Raw genomic sequence first — 20,399 nt, 5'->3', positions numbered from 1 at the left:
GCAAGAGAATTGAAACAGCCCATAAATTTCTTTATTATTACAAACCTCTCTTAACATTTTGGGCTCAAAACTTATTCAAAACTGTTCAATAAGCATTTTCTTATCCAAAACAGACTGGCGTTAGGCACCCTACATGGAATACTCAAATGACACTCTTTTCTATGAATGTGACTATGAACTGAAAATTATCCATGATATGTGGGGAGCACTGGACCCTCCCCAAGAATGAGTTTGGGACTGAGCCCTGGTGGTGCCTGGAATAGGAGATGTGATGATGCAAGAAGTATTGTAAAGTATGTAAGACGGAACTAAGGCCGAAGGCTACTCTCCTCTCACTGAGACATCATCTAGGTTTATAAATCACCTGCCACTGGGGCTACTAGGGACAGGGATATGGGAAATGAAGGGATCAATCATGACAACCCTGCAGGAAGAAGTTTGAGGATGTTTTCTTCTATCCTCTTCTAAGAACAAGAATTCCTTTTAAGATTGGGGGTCCCTGTTCAGATACATATTTAATGAAGATACTCTCAATATGGGGGGTGTATAGAGATGGGATGCACATGGATCTGGAGGAGAGAGAAAGTGCTTTATGGCATTCCAGGCAAATTGACTGACAGTGGCATGCATGGTAGAGAGAACCAGTATAGAAACCAGGAAAGCGGTCTCTGCCTCCCTGGCACATGCCATGAGAAGGAAGGGCACATAATGATTTCAGTCACCTCCTTTTACTGACACATTAATGATAGAGTAATGCTTATAAAATATGTACATATAGCAACAATATACAGGCTAGTTAGACTGTTCTCCTCAGCATGGCTCTGCTTCGTGCTATGAGTTGGCTGGGCTTGGTTCCAGAATGTGGTTTTGATTTGCATCTGGTTCATATACATCTGTTCTGGATGTAGGCTTAAGGGGCAGTAGCTCCTGGGGCACACTCTCCTCATAGCACTGGTCACTGAAAAGCAAGAGCCAAGCCAAACTGTGCAAGCACATTTGAGGTCTCTGCTTGCTTCACATTCATTAATATTCCATTGGCCAAAGTAGATTGCATGGTCAACATCAGTGGTCCAGGAAAGCATATTCTGTCCACAGGGGCAGAGGGAACAGAGTGGATAATTCAAACAATCATTTATTTGAATGCTATACCCTTGCAAATTACAAGGCAGTTGGAAAGCATTTCTCTTCCTCCTCATGAGTTTAAACTTGTATTTAAGAATTAATGTGTATCCTTTGCACACATGCATGTATTTGTGTTTGTACTCACAGCATGTACATGGTGACTCCAACAGTCACCAGATGGACATTCAAAAGAAAGTAGAGACCATCTATGGAAATTGTTTTATACACACACACACACACACACACACACACACACACACACACACACACACACGACTATTTCTGTATATATATTTCTGTATATATGTATGCATGTGTGTATATATATATATACACACACACACATATATGAAATTCAGCCTTTAAAAGGAGATCTTGCCACTTGCAATAAATGGATGAACCTAGAATATATTATGCTAAGAAAAATAAGCCAGACACAGAAAGAAAAATGCTGCATAATGTCACTTATATGTGGAATTTTTAAAAAGTCAAATAGAATCATAGAGTAGAATGGTGGTTGCAGTGGGGTGGGAGAGGTAGGGGGAAATGGGGAGATATAGGTCAAATAGTATAATGTTGCAGTTATGTAGGATAAAAGTCTAGCAATGTGATGTACAGCATGAGGACTATAGTTAATAAAAAATATATTACATACTAGAAATTTGCTTAAAGAGTTTTCTTAGCGTTTAGGTGCTTTTACCACAAAAGAAAAAAGAAAAAAAGGTAACTGAGAGAATGGATATGTTAATTCGCTTGACTGTAATCATCCTTTCACTATGTATTTATATATCACAACATCACATTGTACACCTTAAATATGTACAATCAATCAATTAATCGATTAATCGATGAAATGAAAATAGAGATATATCTTCAACTAATCCTGATGGAAAGAAGTCCTTCTGGAATTTCTGAAAGATCATTCTAGTTTGACTGAATGATTGTGACTTAGGACAAAAGAATGGATTCTGGGGAAAAACCAGTCCTCAAGGGGAGAAAGGTCAGATTCTGAGATGGTGGGTCGAAATTCCGGAAATGGAAGTTTGAAGCAAGAGAGAGACGTGGGCCTGAAGTTCAGAAATCAAAGTTGGGAATTGGGGCCTGGCACAGCAGCTGATGCTTGTAATCCCAGCACTTTGGGAGGCTGAGGCAGGTGGATCACCTTAGCCCAAAAGTTTAAGACCAGCCTGGGCAACATGACAAAACCTGTCCCTACAAAAAAATTAGCTGGACGTGGCGGTGCACACCTGTAGTCCCAGTTACTAGGGAGGCTGAGGTGGAAGGATTGTTTGAGCCTGGGATGTGGAGGCTGCAGTGAGCCATGATCATACCATTGCACTCCAGTCTGGGCAAAAGAGTGAGACTCTACAGAAAAAGAAAAAGTTAGGACTTTGAGGGTTCTAATGAGAGAAACTCTGGGAAGAATTTCACACTTAGCTGCTTTCCTGTGGCCTGTAAACTAAGTCATATTTGGTGAACTGTTGGAAATCATTTCTCTTACAGGTAGTAAGTCCCTTTAGTTTAGTTTAGATAGTTTGTTCATTTCTCAACATTTCAGTTAAGGCTCATTCATACAGCTCTGCATATTGCCAGGGAAGTGAAGGATGGGCTAGAGAGGAAAATAAAACACACCTTGTTCAGGTAGATTCTTAAATTGACTCCTAGAAAGCCCAATTTCCTAAAAAGGAGCTAACTCCTTAATGTGAACTTTCAGCTTTTCTTTTGTATAGTCCATTTGGGAAACACAATAAAAGAGGGAGATCTTGTTTGTGGTGGAAACATGAGCTTTTTTCTTTTGACTTAGTGAGAAACAATTTATTTTTCTGATTTATAAGCATATTTTACATATTCTGGTCAATACATCAAATGTATAATGTGGAAGTTCCCTTAAGAATACCAAGACCACACATGTTAAACTCAGCTACAAGTTGTATTAGGCTATTAGACAAATGTCACTTTTAATATCATAACATATACATGTACTTGTTTTCATTGATAGAGGAACATGCCTTTCAAAAATATTTTATTGGATGAAACTTTCTTATTCTCAGGAAAACTTTCGGTTCTTTAATATAATTTATTATGCTCTTTAAAATTCTGTTTGATAAAAGCATTGGCATATTATAAATACCTGTAAAGAAAATATAGTTTAAAATTTCAAGGGAAATAGTATATAAGTTTCCTCTTTTACATTTTCACAAAAATCCACACACGCACTAAGAAAGACTGACAAAACTGTTTTATATCTGAATATTAAACTCCAGGTTGGAAACAGTCAATATGATTTTATTTAAATATTAAAGCTTCTTCAGAGTGAACCTTTGGCTACAACCCAATGAGTTGGTTGGGGTTTTAACCCAGAAAATATTTTGTTAGGAAGAATCAAAAAGAAAGATTTATACATCTAGCACTAGATTGGGAATGGAAAAATGATGAGTTTTAATATTAACTCTTTCATTTATTGGTCTCTCCGGGCCAATCTAAGAATCCTCTGGTCCTTTTTGGTTTTAATACTTTTTGATATGCTCCAATATTGGAAATCATATCTAACACTTTATATCAAACAATATATGAAACTTCCAAGGACAGAGTGATTCTGCAAGTCTTTTAGGAGAACATTCTCTAAGCATTATGGGCATTGCTCTGGAAACACCCTCGTTCTACACAAATTCAAGTGGTAGAAGAGCAGGTGAAAGTTTGTGTTACCAACCATACTTCAAACCAAAGCAAGTGACAGACTCTAGTGTTCTTTTCATGAAGCAGTTCAAAGCCATGAATGGCCTTATGAAGTTCAAACTTCCACGGAAGAATTGCAAACAGCAAACTCAGTGGGAGAAAGCCAGCATTGTAGGTGACTGGAGACTTTGTGAGCATATTGAAAGAAGGAAGCTAGAAGGTTAGTAATAAATGAATTAGTATTAGTGAGCATCCAGGTGAGGTGAGATTACACAAGCAAACTCATAATTATTATTGTACAGATCCTGCCTAACAGAAGATGCGGGTAGTTTGTTTTTTCCTAATGCATTTACACTTTGTACACATTCGCTTAGTGTAGTAGTGGGCAAAATCAAATGCCTATTGGATACTGTCCAGCAAGGAATCAAGTGCCTGTTCTAGGTAGCATGGAGCAGGATGCCATGGAGACCCAGAGCTCATCTAATCAGGCAGCTGCTACTCAGCTCCAGCTAACTGTTGCCATGAGCAAAGATGGGTCCGAGAATCAGGTTTTATGTGAAACATCATATTTTCAATAACCACTCACATTTTAAAAACATTCTGCATACCAAACAAAATCTACCTGAGGGACATTTAAGGTCCATAGCCTGCCAGTTTCTGTCTTCTGATTTGAAGCTTAGGAGCAATTTGATGAGAATTTGAACACTATCAGTGTTAGGATTGGAGAAGATCTTTTAGTATCAAGGAATAAACATTCAGTTTCAATGACCCAGGACACCCTGTTCTAATGAACACAGTTGCAAAAAAACAAAAACAAAAACAAAACTTCTCATGGTTTCTCCCTATTATGAGTATTTTTCTGTTATTACATTAGGTCTCCATGTGATGAGTGGTTTCCTGTTACTGTTGAAAAATTGTGACTAGAAATTTGCCAAGTCCCAAGTGTAAGATTTTTTCTGGGAAAGTGGTATAAATCATTTCTCCCAACATTTATTTTGTGGCTGAGAAAGGAGACAGGTATAGAAAACTTTCAGAAGGAGAAATAGAGGAAAGACCAGGAATGCAGCACGAGTCATAGCCACCTCTGGGTCCACAGACGCCTCTGGCACCACAGACACGGTGCACCAGGCAAAGAAGAATGTTCGAAAATTGCTCAAACCAGAGCATTCAGATTTCAAGGTCTGTTTCTAGATCTAAATAATCCAGCTTTTGCCCAACATGACCAGATTTTGACTACAGGAATGAGTGACAGTTTGGAATAGAAAGATCTAGGGAATGAGTCTTACAGTGAACTCCTTCATTAGACTTACCAAATACTGTCTTGGCATCAAAATTTGAAGAACCACATGGACAAGACAGGGAACAAGCAACAGAAACAGTTCCTGTCTCCTTCTCCTTCTTTGCAGATTATTTTCAAATTAATTGACATCCCAGGTTTTGTCTTTTCTTTTGAAAATTGAAATGGGCTCTAATGCAGTGTTCTAATGTAGTGTAAGAGCTTTTTGTCAACTGTGACTCCAGAAAGAACAAAACACTTCACTTGTGCAGACAGGAAAGATGTGTTTTGAAATACCTGTGATCAATTCTGGAAGTTGAACTTCCTGCTTGAGCTCATCCCCTTCACATGTACATTTTAGGGAGAAAAAGAAAAGGTACCACAAAGGATATTATAAGCATAAGAATTCATGACAAAACAACCACTTCAGACACAGGCAAAATTTCAGGGTAAGGAAGAAGCATGAATATTTCCAAATTGGGACCACACACTTGTTTTAATTTTCCTCATTCAGAATGTCCACCAGAGCTTGAAGCAGCCGGTCATCTCTGTGCTTGTAAGGTTTAGTGTTATAAAAAACATCAACATAGTCATTATAGAGACTGTCTTCAGAGTCTTTAAGCTGGGAAGGTTTGTTCAGCTTTTCCAGGGCTTCATAGAAGTTTTCATAAGGGATGTTGAGCTTTGCACTTGGGGACTTCTTTGGTGATTGCTTTGGCGGCGAGTTTTTACTGAAAGCACTTTGTAGGAGTCGCAACATGGCCTCGGAAGGGGCTCCCTCCTCCAGCTCATCCCTCCGGCCCCCGACGCTGCTGCTGCTAGGGCTTTTGGACACCAGGGTGTTCTCTTGTGTGGGCTGCTCCTGAAACACAGAATGCCATCCACAAAGGGAAGAAGGTTCATTATTTATGGCCAGGAAAGCTAGGTGCAACCCTAGCACAGGACCACTGCCTGCTGCTTGAGAGACAATGAGGGGAGGGGAGAGAGTTCAAGACTGGGAGCCAGATGAACTTGGGCTTCAACCCTCCTTTGCCTAACATCTGGGGTACCTTTAGCAACATTTTAAATCTCCCTCCACTTCACTTGTCGGGTGGAATAAGAGTACCTCAATTTGTGGTGGTTTTGAAGACTGGATGAGACAGTATAGGTAAGTACTCAGTACATGTTGGTTTTCTTCACTTGTCAGCCTGATGTCATGGAATCCATTTTGGGAAGCAGAGGTTATCAAAATACCTAACAATTCATATAGGAGGCACCCACCAGTTGCGGTAGCATGGGAGTGCCTTCCTAGAGGCACCTGCTTTCAGAACTACCCTTTTAGTCACTGAGTTGTAAGAAGTGGTCAGGGGAGAGAATGAGGTGCTCGGCTGGGGAGCAGGAAGCCTGAGAGCTCAGAGAAGCAACCCTTGGTCAACTGTTGTGGAAGGGTTTCAATATTATAATAACAGAACAGAAGGGTCCTGTTAATGTTCCTTAAGGAATCTCAGAGTGAGAAACACTCTCAAGGTTAACCTGCTTCCCAGACTGTGAAGAAAAGTACTCAGGACGCAGGTCCTGAAGGGAAGCTGCTTTGAAGAATATAGATGGGACTGGAATTCAAGCTGAGGCCTTCACAGTTCATGTATAAGTTTCTTGAATAGGTACTTTGTCTCTGTATCTTCAAAACACCCAGCTCAGAGCTGGACCTATTCAGAGCAGGGCGTTCTGAAAATTCTGAAAACCTACCTGTTACGCCTGAGGCACTGTGCTAGATGCTGGGATATAGAGACAAAGAAAATGTGGGGTTTTCCCACCATCCGAAAGAAGGAAGCCAGGAGCCACAGCAGGCTGAGACCCAGGAATGTGAACAACTTACTTTAGCTATCCTCTGCAATTTTTTGGGAAAAAAGTGTGATCTATCTCTCTCCTTGGTGTTGCCAAGAAGTGTCAGTTAATGAATTAATAAAAAGAAGCCTACCTGATTTGGCCATTTGAGCCTTGTTTTTCTTTCTGCAAAATGGATACATGAATGTCTATCTTTCCTAGGTTATAGGGATTATAGGTTAATGAGACAATGCGGAAAATGCTTAAAAACAAAGTGCAATACAGATGTTAGATACAGTGATTGTGCATAAAGACAACTTTTTTTTTTCCATTTGATATCTGTCAAAAGTGGGAAAAATTCATTTTAGGAAATTTAATAATTTTGAATTCATTAACTGTGATTTCTAAGTTCTGGATAAAATATCAAATGAAAAAAGTCAGTTTTATCCTATGGAAAAAAATAGTTTACCACTGTCACTTCTTTTCCTCCCCATCCATGTTTGACTTATTTCCTGCTTGGAAGTTGGGTACAGCTTCACTGACTACATTGTCTGCACCAGTTTAAAAGAGAACATGCCAAGAACAGAGTCAGACAGACCTCCCCCGGATCCACCATCTTCTCCACCCCTCTTCTGTCATTCTGAACGGTGTTGTAGGACGTGTACACACGAGGCTGCTTCATATGCTCTGGCTGAGAAGAGGTCCCATGCAAAATCAGCTTCCAGTTCACAATTCTTCCTTCATTTTGAATTCTTCCAGACTAACAAATAAGCACACCTATATTTAGTATGTGTTTTGGATAATACAAAACAAACTCATTCAAAATAGCTAAGAAGGGTTTCATTGTAAAAATCTAATTTTAAGATTCTGTCCATTTCATGTGAAAGAAATCATTGGATTCACTCTTGCTATAAAAACTGACAATTTGTAGGTTCAACAATTTAAAAACTGATTGCTTCATAATCAAACATTTAATTTAAAAATCAGAACTCTCTATGTAAATCTTCTTTTCCATATTGGATGTTTTCTTGAAAAGCTGACTGTACCTTCTATAAATATAATTATATTTCCCAATTATCAACTTATAGAAACATTCCACTGGGGAAAAATTCAGCCTCTATGGAGTATTATAAACAACCTCCAGCATTAATAAGCCCTTAAAAATTGTGTGGCACATATGCAGCTATAAAATTCTATGCAGCTATAAAAAAGAGTAAGTTCATGTCCTTTGCAGGTACATGGATAAAGCTGGAAACCATCATTCTCAGCAAAACAACACAGGAACAGAAAACCAAACACTGCATGTTCTCACTCATAAGTGGGAGTTGAACAATGAGAACACATGGACACAGGGAGGGGAACATCACACAATGAGGCCTGTCAGGGGGTGGGGGGCAAAGGGAGGGATAGCATTAGGAGAAATATCTAATGTAGATGACTGGTTAATGGGTGCAGCAAACCACCATGGCACACATATACCTATGTAACAAACCTGCACATTCTGCACATGTATCCCAGAACTTAGTGTGTGTGTGTGTATATATATATATTTTATATATACACACATTTTATATATATATATACACACACATTATATATATATATACACACATTATATATATATATACACATTATATATATATATATATATATAAAAGAGGTCTATAAAGTTCAATGACAAAAAATACAATAAATAAAAGAGGTATATAAATTCAGTTACAAAAAAATGTATATTTGTGGGAATAGTCATAATTTTCAGAGGTTCAACAATTATAAATAATGTGTTAAAATCTAAAATATCTTTAAAAATCTAGAAGTGTAAGGTCAGATTTTGCAGACTTGACATGAAATAAAACCCACATTGGTAAATAGATTTTCTTAGTTTTCTGATGGTGAAATTGAGCTGAAGAATAGAGGTCAAGTTCAAGAACAGGCCCATATACTAAGAATATTATTTTTTTGCTCTATGAGAGCAGGACATTTTACAACTTCCATTTCTAAATCAAAATTTTAGCAGTCTTTAGGAGAAAGCTATCCTCAGAGAAAAAATGTAACAAATGACTATAGAATTTGTATTAATTTAATTGACATCTCCAGGAACTTTAAATAATTTCTTTTCAAAAAGTTATCTAGGCTGGGTGTGGTGACTCATGCCTGTAATCCCAGCACTTTGGGAGGCCGAGGCGGGTAAATCACCTGAGGTGAGGAGCTTGAGACCAGCCTGGCCAACATGGTGAAACCCCATCTCTAGTAAAAATACAAAAATTAGCCAAGCACGGTGGTGGGTGCCTATAATTCTAGCTAGTCAGGAGGCTGAGGCAGGAGAATCGCTTGAACCCCGCAGGTGGAGGTTGCAGTGAGCTGAGATTGTACCACGGCACTCCAGCCTGGGTGACAGAGCAAGACTCCGTCTCAAAAAAAAAAAAAAAAAAAAAAAAGTTATTTAGGCATATAATTCTACACTGCTGATATTTATTATACCTTTGTCTCAGAATAACTCAGAGCCAAAACATTATTCATTTATATTCTCACCTACAGAGAATGTTGGAGAAATGATGCAAAAATAAATAATTAAGCTATATTTGGCTTTTTTCTAACTTTTGCTCTGTCATTTTATTTTTGTGACTGTGTGTTAAAATTACAGAAGGATGTCAAAGAATGTTAGTAAACAGAATGAAAAAGAAATGAGAAATGCTTTTCAGTTTGTTTCATGACTAAAACTGTTTTAAAAAGTCACATTAAATAAGATATCTCTCCAAACATTAAGCTACGTCTAAATAGCTACTGCAGAATAATTGTAAGTGTGCCTTTAAGATGTGACCCTGGCAGAATGTCACACCAAAGTTGGTCTGAACATTTAAGCATCTTTGTAAATATGGTTGGTTTTGTTGGCTGAATAGGTCAGATGGCTGGCTGCATGCAGACATGGGAACCCCTGGCTTTGTCCCACAGTCTGTCACATTGTTTATATAAGTGTTTTTTCCCCTCTTATAGTATGGCTGGTGCCTAAACTTCCTTTTTGAATATTATCTACATAACCAAACAGTCAGGCCTTGAAACATCTACTTTTCCCTTACTTCTACTAAGAAGGGGTATAATTCTTCAGGGCCCTAATTAATGATGAAATCAACCTTAAAAGTGCTTCAAAGTGTTTAAAAGTAAGTTATGTTTTTTCATCCTCTCATTCACACTTACCATATCTGTAATTCTCAAAGTCCAAGTACCTATAGGGTTCTCTCCCCATGTATGAACAGACATGAAGTCCCAATTCTTAAAGCCATTAGGAGATGTATCCCGTTCTCTTTCAGCCAACAGCACAGTGCTAGTTCCTATGAAACAAATACAAGTTTAATGAATGTCCTAATAGTTCTGACAGTAGGATACACTCTAGCATCTGATAACTGAAAATAAAAGCTGAAAAAGATGAGTTCTCCTACTTTTCTTTCAGTATAAGACCAGGATAGAGACACTCACAAGGAAAAAATATGATGTTTTTATTTATAGTACTTTGCACATTGCCTGGCATATATAATAATGAATAACATTATTTGCCTCAATAAATATTGTGGAAAAATAATGCATGAATGAATACGTTGACTAAGGTTTATTTAAATAAGGAAAACTCAGCAAACTACATTTACACATTGAATTAAAGAAGAGAGTAAAAAGTCTAAAAATATTTTAATGAAACTATCATTTCTGAAGTGTGAGAGTAAATCTTGAAAATTTAGTAGGTGCCTGACGCCATAATGATTTAGACATAAAAATTATTATTTAATTATATAATCATTAATAGTAATAATTATTTAATTAATATATTATTCCTTAAAGATATATTAATTTAACAATCTCTTATATTAAAAGACAAGATTACCTGTAAATTTTCAAGTCCAAGCCCTCTCTAGATCAATTAATAATAGTTTTATGTGGAAGGGTTAAATAACTGTAGGTCTATCAATTTAAAAAGTATACCACCAATATTTCAGGTTAATTCCAATACATCTAGAAAGCATAACTTCAAAATTAACAGAGCCTATTCCAAACCTCTAGCAGTTAACTTTCAGGAGGAAGATCGTAGAGATAGCTCATCTTTCCTCACATATCACCCACAGAAACCAAATTTAGTCAGTTGAGTCCTACTAAAACATAAAGAAGTATTGGGACTGCTCCTCCTAGTTAGATTATGGCTTATGGTTCATGAGTCCTTTCCCATCCACTATCTTATCTGAATTAGTGCCCTTGCAGGAAAAAGCAAGCGTTTGTATAGCATATAAAATGGCCTTATTCATGTTACTATGGTAAATTTGTTAATCTTCTGAATCTCCTCTAATGGATCTGAATTCCCAGTTTTCAACGGACTCCTTGTATGTTTTGGATATATCTGTGAGTTTGATTAATTATCAGAGTAACTTTCGCTAATTTGTTATCTGAGAGAAAAGTGATAGGTCAGTAAAATGGAAAAGTAAACACAGTTTGAAAATGCATGACTTCAGAAAACTATAATAATTGGCATTATCTGAATGGGCCTCATTCTCTGCTTATCAAAGGATCAGTGGGAATGGGCAGGGCAGAGGGAGATCTAACACCAAGAAAAAGGAAAAAATAAGCATGTTTTTTAAGACCTGAAAATATCTATTAGGAGACTTTGTTCTAAGAACAAACAAAAGCAATCAGTTAATTGAATTATTCAACTTACACTTAAAAATTTAAATGGCTTAGAACATTTTTCTTTTAATTTACCAGCAGCAGAAGTAAGTGTGACATGAAGGTCTCCTCTTCGGGAATATTCAATTGTTGCTTCAAATTGCACATGCTCCAGGGACTTGATGGCATTTTCTTGTCCTTCACAAGCTTTTGTTGGAATTTCAATGATAACTTCTCCATTAGCTTTCAGGGCTCTAAATACATTAAAGAATGAGCATTGAATAAAGTATGTCCAAACTTCCTTGCATTTTATGCATATCTGTACACGTCAATCTTGACTAGATCAACTAAGCTTTTTGTCACTCCCTGTGATGTGTAGAACCCAATTCAGAATTAGGTATACATGAATTTAATGCAAAGAAAATGGTAAGGGACACTAATACTTAAATACAATGCTATTTGCTGTGGAGTCAAATTCAGGCAGATTTATTGTAGACCCGTCAAAGAGACCCACTTAAGAAAAAAATTTTATCTAGAAGGCTTTCTGAAGTATGCCCCAAGTCTCCCATCCTTGGATATTTTGTGTGAGCGGGTCTTCAGTATTATTTTTATTGCCTTGATAGAAATTACAAAACACTCATAGCAGAAATTTCTTCTGTGACAAGATGTGGTGTGCGAGAGGGAGTCTATGTAAGTGTATGACAAAGAATCCTTCATGGAAGAAAACCCATGAATCACACAGTACTGTGGCATGAAGCAAGGTGATTTTGCAAGCAGATTTTGGGTAAAACTGGTTGGCAAGTACTGCATTTCATCAACCCTAAGAAGCATTTTAAAAAATAGTTAAACATTGAATTTAGAATGAATCTTAAAGCTGATGGTTGGTTGATCACAGTTTAATTGACAATGAAACAATGATGCATCTTAGATTGGGTGCTGTGTGGTAGGTGGACTACAAGAGGAAAATGCAAATGTGTTAACATGGTTTCTAGAGCTTTGGTCTCTCAGTGAATCCCCATGGAGACCTACAGAGAACACTAGAAAACTCCACCTCCATCTACTTCAGAAGGGTAGGTACAAAAAAAAAACAGGCTGAATGGCAAACACAGTAATGAAATTGTGCCACGAGCACACATGTGTTTAAAATTCCAGGAGATATTTACCTGGGCTCAAAGTCGTTGTCCTTTACAACACACTCTTTCTTCTCAGGCACACTCCTCCAAGTCCTGGGATCAGCTAAATCCACCAGAGCTTTGGCATTTAGCAAGCCAAATCCAAACCGACTATTCACCATCAAGCCTGCTCCATTCTTTTTCCATCCAGGGTTATTGGCCAGCGGATCATACTCAGAGGTCCAGACAACCAGGTGCTGCATATCTCGCCAGGTGAGATTTGGGCTGGAGGGGAAGTGACCCAAAGTGTCTTTCAGAGAGAAATGAAGTTTCCTTGCAAAAGCAAGTGCTAACAATAAGCATCTCCATTCAGGGATTATGAAGTGCATTTTGCTATTGTAGTTATATTATTCTAGGGTCTATTACTGTTTATACATCTTTTCATTCAGAATTCAAAATACAGTGCTGAAAACTTCTCCCTGTAACATGTAAGTTATGACTTCTCTCCATAGCATATAAGCTTTTACTATGAGTAAAATTCAGTCCTCAGCAATATAGAAGTATAAAACTTTGTCCTTAATTTCTAATTACTTCCATTTAACTGAGCAAACATTTTATAATGGTAACACTTTCTTTACGCCCTCCAGCCCCATTCTGTCCATTAAAAGCCTTAGCACTTTCAGCATTATGAACCCACAGATGGGGCCTTGACTTCCTTCTTAGGAAGAGTGAAATGTTAAAGACACAGACTGGCTACCTGCTGTAAACATGTATTGCCTTTTTCTTATCAAAAGTGTCAAGAAACTCTTAGCTATTTGTGCTCACTCTTGCAAGGCACTGTGCTAATACTGTGGGGATATTCAAGGATGTGGTTCTTATCTTTAAGAAGTTTACAATCCAGTAAAAATAATTAAGTCTTTTTATAATTCTATCTGGTGAGTGCTATATCCATGGCTTAATGTATTGCGGGAGTATAGAGTAGACAGAACTTCCATGGAATAGAAGGATCTAGGAAAACTATGTGGGGGAGAAATATTTGAGGTGGACTTTGACAGTGGGTAGAGTGTTGAGAAGTGGAGATAGAGAAGAAGGCCACTAGAGCAAAGGCACCAAAATGGGACAGTACACGTGTGGCCAGATGACAGCCTGGTTTGCTGGGGCAGGGGAGAGGCAGTGAGGAGTATTGAGCCAGAGCGATGAGAACCTTGCATGCCAGAAAGGGAGTTTATACTTTATCCTTTGGGCAATGGGAATCAGGGAGAATTTTTGAGCAAGGAAATAGTAAAATCATAAGTCTTAGTAAGATTAATTTAGAACACTCTAAAGATAAATCAGAGATATAAGGGATTGTTGCATCTATTATACTATGAGGAGGCCTTCCTTGATCAACATATTTAAAATTTCCACTCTCCTACATGCTCCCAAGCTCTCTTATTCTGCTATATATGCATGTTCTCCTTCCATTGCAGTTATAGGCTTCTAACATGCGGGAAACTCATTTGTATTGTGTTTTATTAATGTCTGTCTCCCTGGTTCTCATTTAACTGTTAGAAGTGGTGAGATCTTTATCTATCTTGTTCTCTGATGTGTAACACCCAGAAGAATGCTGGGCACAGGATATATGCTAAGAAGATATGGTTGGTTCAGAGACCGAACATGCCTAAGTGCTAACTAGCCCCAAATATAATTTTAAAACATATTGCTCCCAGTCATCAGTCAGATTTTGAAACTTTTCCTTGACTTTGAGACCTGTATTGTTCCCTGAAGCCAATCAAGCATTATGTAATAAGTAGATGCCCCAGTTTTTACTCCTCAAGGTTCCTGTCTCAGCACTTGGTTGGAGGACAATCATCAGGGGAGTCTGGCTCACTTTGCTGCCTTCTCCCCAGAGCCCATCATGTACTGGCTCAGTAATCCCCTGTGACAAGAAAGAGGCAGTGGACATTCCTAAACACTGAAGAGTCTGGTTGCTAGTTAAAAACTGTGTGTTATTTTTCAGGCCTGACCATAGGTGATTTCAAAGGTTTTACCTGGCACTACACACGGGGAAGCTGCCCTCCCCACGTAGACACAGTGCACAGCTGGTGGTTCACAGCCTCTGAGAGGAGTTCCCATGAAGGCCGCAGGCCCCCTGGCCCCTCATGTTCTTTCCATATTGATATTCCTAGCTGGTGAGAGTCTTTCTAGGTCCCTCGGTCAGGCCTCCTCGTGGATAGAGGAGGGGAAACATCCAGACACTTTCTTCGCTCGGACTCAGTGCCTGGTGCTTCTCCACTCCCGTACTCTCTTGGTCTCTCTCTGGCTCACATCTCAGAGTCCATAAAATTGCCAGAGTCTTTTGTTCAGGACTCCCTCAACAGTGAGATGACCCTCATGTCCGTGCTGAGCCACTCAACCAGTATGCCAGGAACAGGGTGAGTTAGTGTTTTCTCCAGTTTCAGACTCTTGCTTATATCATAGCAGTAAGGGACTAAAGGCTCAATGCTTTCGTTTTTGGCTTGTTGCATTAATAGGCTACTCCATACCTGATAGCTCAGCTCACCTGAGCTGAGCTCCCGACAAACATACCACTTTACCCCAGAGAGTGACTGACAGAGGCCTTGGAAGGACACCAGTTTTAAGGATCCTCAGTGAGTCCCAGAATCCTTGCCTTATAATCATCTGGTACACTTGTAAATAGAAGAGGGCATTTTATTGAAATGCTTGCTTCCTTCCAGTCTTTTAAAAGGAGTTTTAGGTAAAACCTCTTATCAAGGCAGTCAATGGGCAACACATCAATTTTCCATTTGGATCATCAGTGTGTGCAGGTGCATGTGTGGAGGCAGGAAGGAGGAAGCATATTGAGGAGGCTTAAGACAAGGTGCTGATAATCATGATTATCACATATAGCACACACGTCCTAGATATCTGTAGCTGAGCATTTATTTTATATGTAGTTGCAGGTTTTATTGTTTTAAAATTTTCCTTTATCTAGTCTTTGCAAAATATTAAGGAGCTTCATTGTCATGCAATTAGAAAAACCTATTTTTCTAACAAAGTTATTCTTCATTCGTGTGCTTGTATTTCATGAATGGAAAGGAGCTGCTAACAACAGTGCAACTCATTCCTGACAGCCTTCCCTTGTTAATTTGTGCTCAATGACATCCACAATAATTAAATTTTTAAACACTGCATTGAGTTGCTAATCAAAGATATGTTTACAGAAAATAAGGGTATGGAATTAAACACTGAATTAAGCATTCCTTCTCATTAGAAGAGATGTAGATAATGTAATTTGGAGACAAAATTCCAGAGTGAAAAGTCTTAAGAGCTATCTGGTTCAATCTCTAATCATACCTAAATTAACCCAGATCTAAAAAATTTTCTAACTTGGACTTTCTAACATTTCACAACCCACTAAGTCAAGAATTTTTTGTTGTGATTTTTTTCCAAAGGTTTCACGTAGCATTGAAAGTCCATTTCTCTTTCTCCAGGCTTTAATAAAACCAGAAGTTTGGCTCATTTGTTCATTTAATATTTCCAAAGGTGTGAAGGGATTCAATGGTTCACTTCAGAATTTTCCTCACCTATTAAAAATTATTCGGGTTCTTTTGATCTCTCCTCAAGAGGCTGAGGCTATTTTCTACAAGCTTTCTTAGGTACACTCACTACATAATAATAATAGTGCCACAAACATTTACACAAATAATTCCTTTCTTTCTTAGTATATTTATCTTCAAGATACACCTACTAACTACCCTAATGGATTTCTACACAAACACAGGTAGATGAGGTTGTAGGAAAACATAGTGGTAAAAGTAACTCTTTATAGCATTTGTTTCTCAACTTGGTTAAGGTATTACTAGCATTAAAAAGTGCCTGGGAGATTTGTTAAAAAAGGAATTCCTAGGTTGCATACCAGAAACTTCTAGGCAGATAAAAGGTCTGAATAGTTGCCAGCAAAAGGACCTGGGAACCTGCATGTTGAATAAACTCCCCAGACAGTGATTCTGTGTGCTGGTGCTTGAGAAATATTGCTTTGGGAAGGAAAGTATTTCTTTGTGCATATTTCAGCCAGCAACCATTCCTTCTCCTTTCCTTTTCTCCTCCAATTCCCCAGCACTCTGGCTATATAACATTGAACACAGCATATTGAGTAGTCTGCTTGTGACAGAAAACTTATGAGAAACTCATAAATGTGTATTCATTTATCAGCCTCAATCTTCTGAACCCTCCTTTATTTGAGGGGTTGATAGGCTGCCATTCAACATTGCCTCTCCCTCCCAGGGCTGTGGGAGGCTACAAGGTGTGGTTGCTGATAGCACAAGTTTTGCAATCAGAGAGACTTGAGTTTGAATTTCTTTGTGGGATCTTGGTTATATATCTCAACCTCTCTAAACCTTATTTTTTTCCATTTATAGGTGAAATTAGTAATTTCTATGTCATAAGAATGTTGTAAGGGTTATAATTAATACTGTATACAAAGAGGCCAGCTGTGTCTGGTCTATAGTAAGAACCTAATTAATATTGGATCCCATTATTTTTGATAAGTTTAGGCAAGGGCTTTTCAGTCTCCATAGTTGTTCCTATGGGATGGCATATGATTAAATGATTTTCTCATTCTTGAGTGCCTTGGGATAAAGCTTGGTCACATGTCTAGAAATTCTGGCATTCAGCTTCAGTATAGACAATTGAATAGAGTTCAAAAAAATGTTCAATTGAGAACAGAAATCTTAATAATCTCTATGTACCTTGGCAGTAAGGATATAAATGTTAAGATAGATCAGTCATATCTATCTTACTGATGAATTGAATCAAAATGAACAGAATTAAATTCTTATGATATGCACCTGGGAGATCATAGACTCTTAATATCTCTTAAATCATGAACACTGAGGATCTGGTGAAACCTATAAGCCATTCCCCAGAAATATGGCATATACACATTTATAAGCAATTCTGCATTTAGTTGCAAAGAGATTCATGGACCCCTTGGAACCCATCTGAGTGTTTCACAGAAATGAAACCCCTGCTTTAGAGACTATCCATCAGAGACTGAGATTAATGAGGCTATATCATTCCTAGATCATTTTCTCCTATATAGAAAAAAGAAGGATCAAATTAGCCAGGTGTGGTGGCACATGCCTGTAAACCCAGCTACTTGGAAGGCTGAGGCATGAGAATTTCTTGAACCTGAGGGGTGGAGGTTGCAGTGAGCCGAGATCATGCCACTGCACTCCAGCCTGGGTGACGGAGTGAGACTCTGTCTCCAAAAGAAAAAGAAAGGGAAGGATTATTTTCTGTATAGGATCATTTTGTACTATACAGAAAAAGAAGACTTGAGGTTTTAGAAACCAAGGATTGCACTTCTTCAGCTCTTACATTAAATTGACATTACATCTATTCAGCAGATGGATATTTCTACTATATTGGTCACTATACAAGGATGGGCCAGGCATGGCTAATTATATTTACATACATCTCACAGGTGTTGTATAGAGAAAAAAGGCTCTAGGTGTAAAATTTTAAGATTGCTTTCTTTTAACAGCTCCCAGGTATTGTAGTCTATATTTTGAAATCTTAAATATAATAAGTCTGTTGCATAGGATCCTATAATCCACAGGACCCTATTTTCTTCCAGTCCAGACCCCTCATCACTGACCCCAACAATTCACGTTGGATTACCTGTACAGGCTGACATTTTCAATCTCAATTCTGAGAATCTTAGGAAGAGAAGAAGTTTGTAAAAAACGATCTGGTTTGACCCCTTCATTTTATAGATGGAAAGACTGAACCCCACAAGTAAATTAACTTGCCTAAGGCCACATAGCTAGTGGTAGAGCTAGAACTTGAAGCCAGGTATTCCTTGCAATTTTCACTGCTTGGACAATTATTTCTCCAAGTTAATTTGGATCTACTGATTCCAATCTCAGCTTGTGTTAATAGATTTTTGGCTTTTTTCCATCTACTTCCTATTATAAGTGAACTTAGATTCTGAACATAGCTTTCCTGGAAAGCCCAATATCTATTTCTAATTGAGCACCTGAATGTACTTCTTCCCTTACCAAACATCTTGCCAGCCCCTCCAGGTAGGTGGACTCTTGGTAAGAGGCTTGCTAGACTTCTCTTGCTTAGCCGCTGTGGCCATCTCATAGCCGAAATACCCAGGAATAAACCCCATCTCCATAGGAAGCCCCAGGGATCCGAGAGATAAACGGAATCTCCAGGACAAAGACTCAACAACCTCAGGGCCTTGCCAGTCATGGCAAAGGCCAAGATGTTCCTCTCTTCTGTTATTACGAACTGAGTCTACTGAACATGACATAAGGACACTGCTTTGTTCTCTCTCTAGAGAATATGTAATTTATTCTAGGATAATCTCCTTATTAGGAAGGATAATAGTAATTTACAAGTTTAATCACTTCTTCTAACATGCAACCATAGCACCTGACTTGACATTTCAAGATTCACTGTCACCACACATCAGAAAGCAGGAATGAGGACACATAAAAAGCTGTGATGTGCAGTGTGAGACAGTTCAATTTTTTCCTTGGTGTTAAGTATTGGACTCTTGGGTAATTATGAGAAAAAAAAGTTAAATCTTTTTTTAACATCATACACTAAAATAAATTCCAGAGGGATTTAGAATTTAAATATGGTAAAGAAACCATAATAAAAGATATATAAATAAATGTTTATCTAATTTGGGGTTGTGAAACTTTTTCTGAGCATAAAAGCAAAGGAAAAAGCCTTGAAGAAACAGACTGACAAACATAACTACATACATATTAACTACATTTCATTAAAAATTACACAGAAACAAGTTAAAAGGTAAATGTCAAACTTATAAAGCATCTAACTTTTGTGAACAAAGGCCATAAAACAAAACTAAGGCCATAAAGAAGCAACCCCAGAAGACAAAGAGCTGAAGGGTATGAAATATTGAGCTTCATTAGTAATTAAATACAAGCATATTAAAATGAGATACTGTTTTCACCTATCAAAATAGCAAATATTTTAAAAGCTAATAAAAGTGGTTTTAACAAGGGTTTTGGAAACTGGCACTTTCACACATATATTCCTGGAGGGAATATAAAATGGTACAGTCTTTCAAGGCAGCATCTTGTCAATATGTATCAAAATCATTAAAACATGCTTGCCCTTTGACCCAGAAATTCCAATTCTGAGTGTTTATCCTGAGGAAATTATCAGAGATGACAACTAATATTTACTGACAATGGTGTTTAAGCATGATTAGATGACTTTAACAAAATTTACATTTATACAATGGAACCCTATGAAAACATAAAAATCCTGCCTTTAAATCTCATGTCTCCTGATGTGGTTATATCAGCTCCAGGACTAGGCTTATATATTCAAAGAAAGGAGTTTTTTAAACTTGTTCCTAATACTGCCCACTGGAAACGATTTAAACAAAATCCTGCTGGAAGAGAATAAACAAAAGGCATTGCAGCTGAGTGGGAAGAAGATTTGAGGGACAGCATAAGTTTTAAACGTCAAAGAATATTGACTTAGGAGAAAGTACATTTAATATATTGTAGAATGGGTTTTAAAAACAGATTGCAAGATAATGTCTATATTAAGATCCCAATTTTGTAAGATGTGTGTGTGTTAAATCTACACTGAGATGTTAATTATGGTTAGTGACCTCAAAGTGGCAGGAAAGAGCTTGTCTTTATTTACAGTATTCTAAAATTTCTTCTGTAACCATGTATTCAGAAAAAAAAAAAAAGTGTTATTAAAAAGAAGGAGAATCAGTGTTTGTA

At 37.8% G+C, this 20,399-nt stretch overlaps 1 protein-coding gene across 1 annotated transcript in view; it reads right to left on the bottom strand.

The window, feature by feature from the left end:
* Positions 1–2,915: 2,915 nt before the first annotated feature.
* PCSK1 (proprotein convertase subtilisin/kexin type 1) overlaps positions 2,916–20,399 on the bottom strand; it is a 42,812-nt gene continuing 25,328 nt past the window's right edge. Inside the window, exons 10-14 of the mRNA XM_010353762.2 lie at positions 12,685–12,918; positions 11,618–11,775; positions 10,073–10,206; positions 7,476–7,637; positions 2,916–5,936 (exon numbers count right to left, since the gene is read on the bottom strand). Coding sequence (XP_010352064.1) covers positions 5,571–5,936; positions 7,476–7,637; positions 10,073–10,206; positions 11,618–11,775; positions 12,685–12,918 — 1,054 coding nt within the window. The 3' untranslated portion in view covers positions 2,916–5,570. The remainder of the gene's footprint in view (positions 5,937–7,475; positions 7,638–10,072; positions 10,207–11,617; positions 11,776–12,684; positions 12,919–20,399) is intronic.

The sequence above is a fragment of the Rhinopithecus roxellana genome, chromosome 3 (genome assembly GCF_007565055.1).
Source record: "Rhinopithecus roxellana isolate Shanxi Qingling chromosome 3, ASM756505v1, whole genome shotgun sequence".
In the NCBI taxonomy this organism is placed as follows: Eukaryota; Metazoa; Chordata; class Mammalia; order Primates; family Cercopithecidae; genus Rhinopithecus; species Rhinopithecus roxellana.
This window is presented reverse-complemented; position numbering and strand designations above follow the sequence as displayed.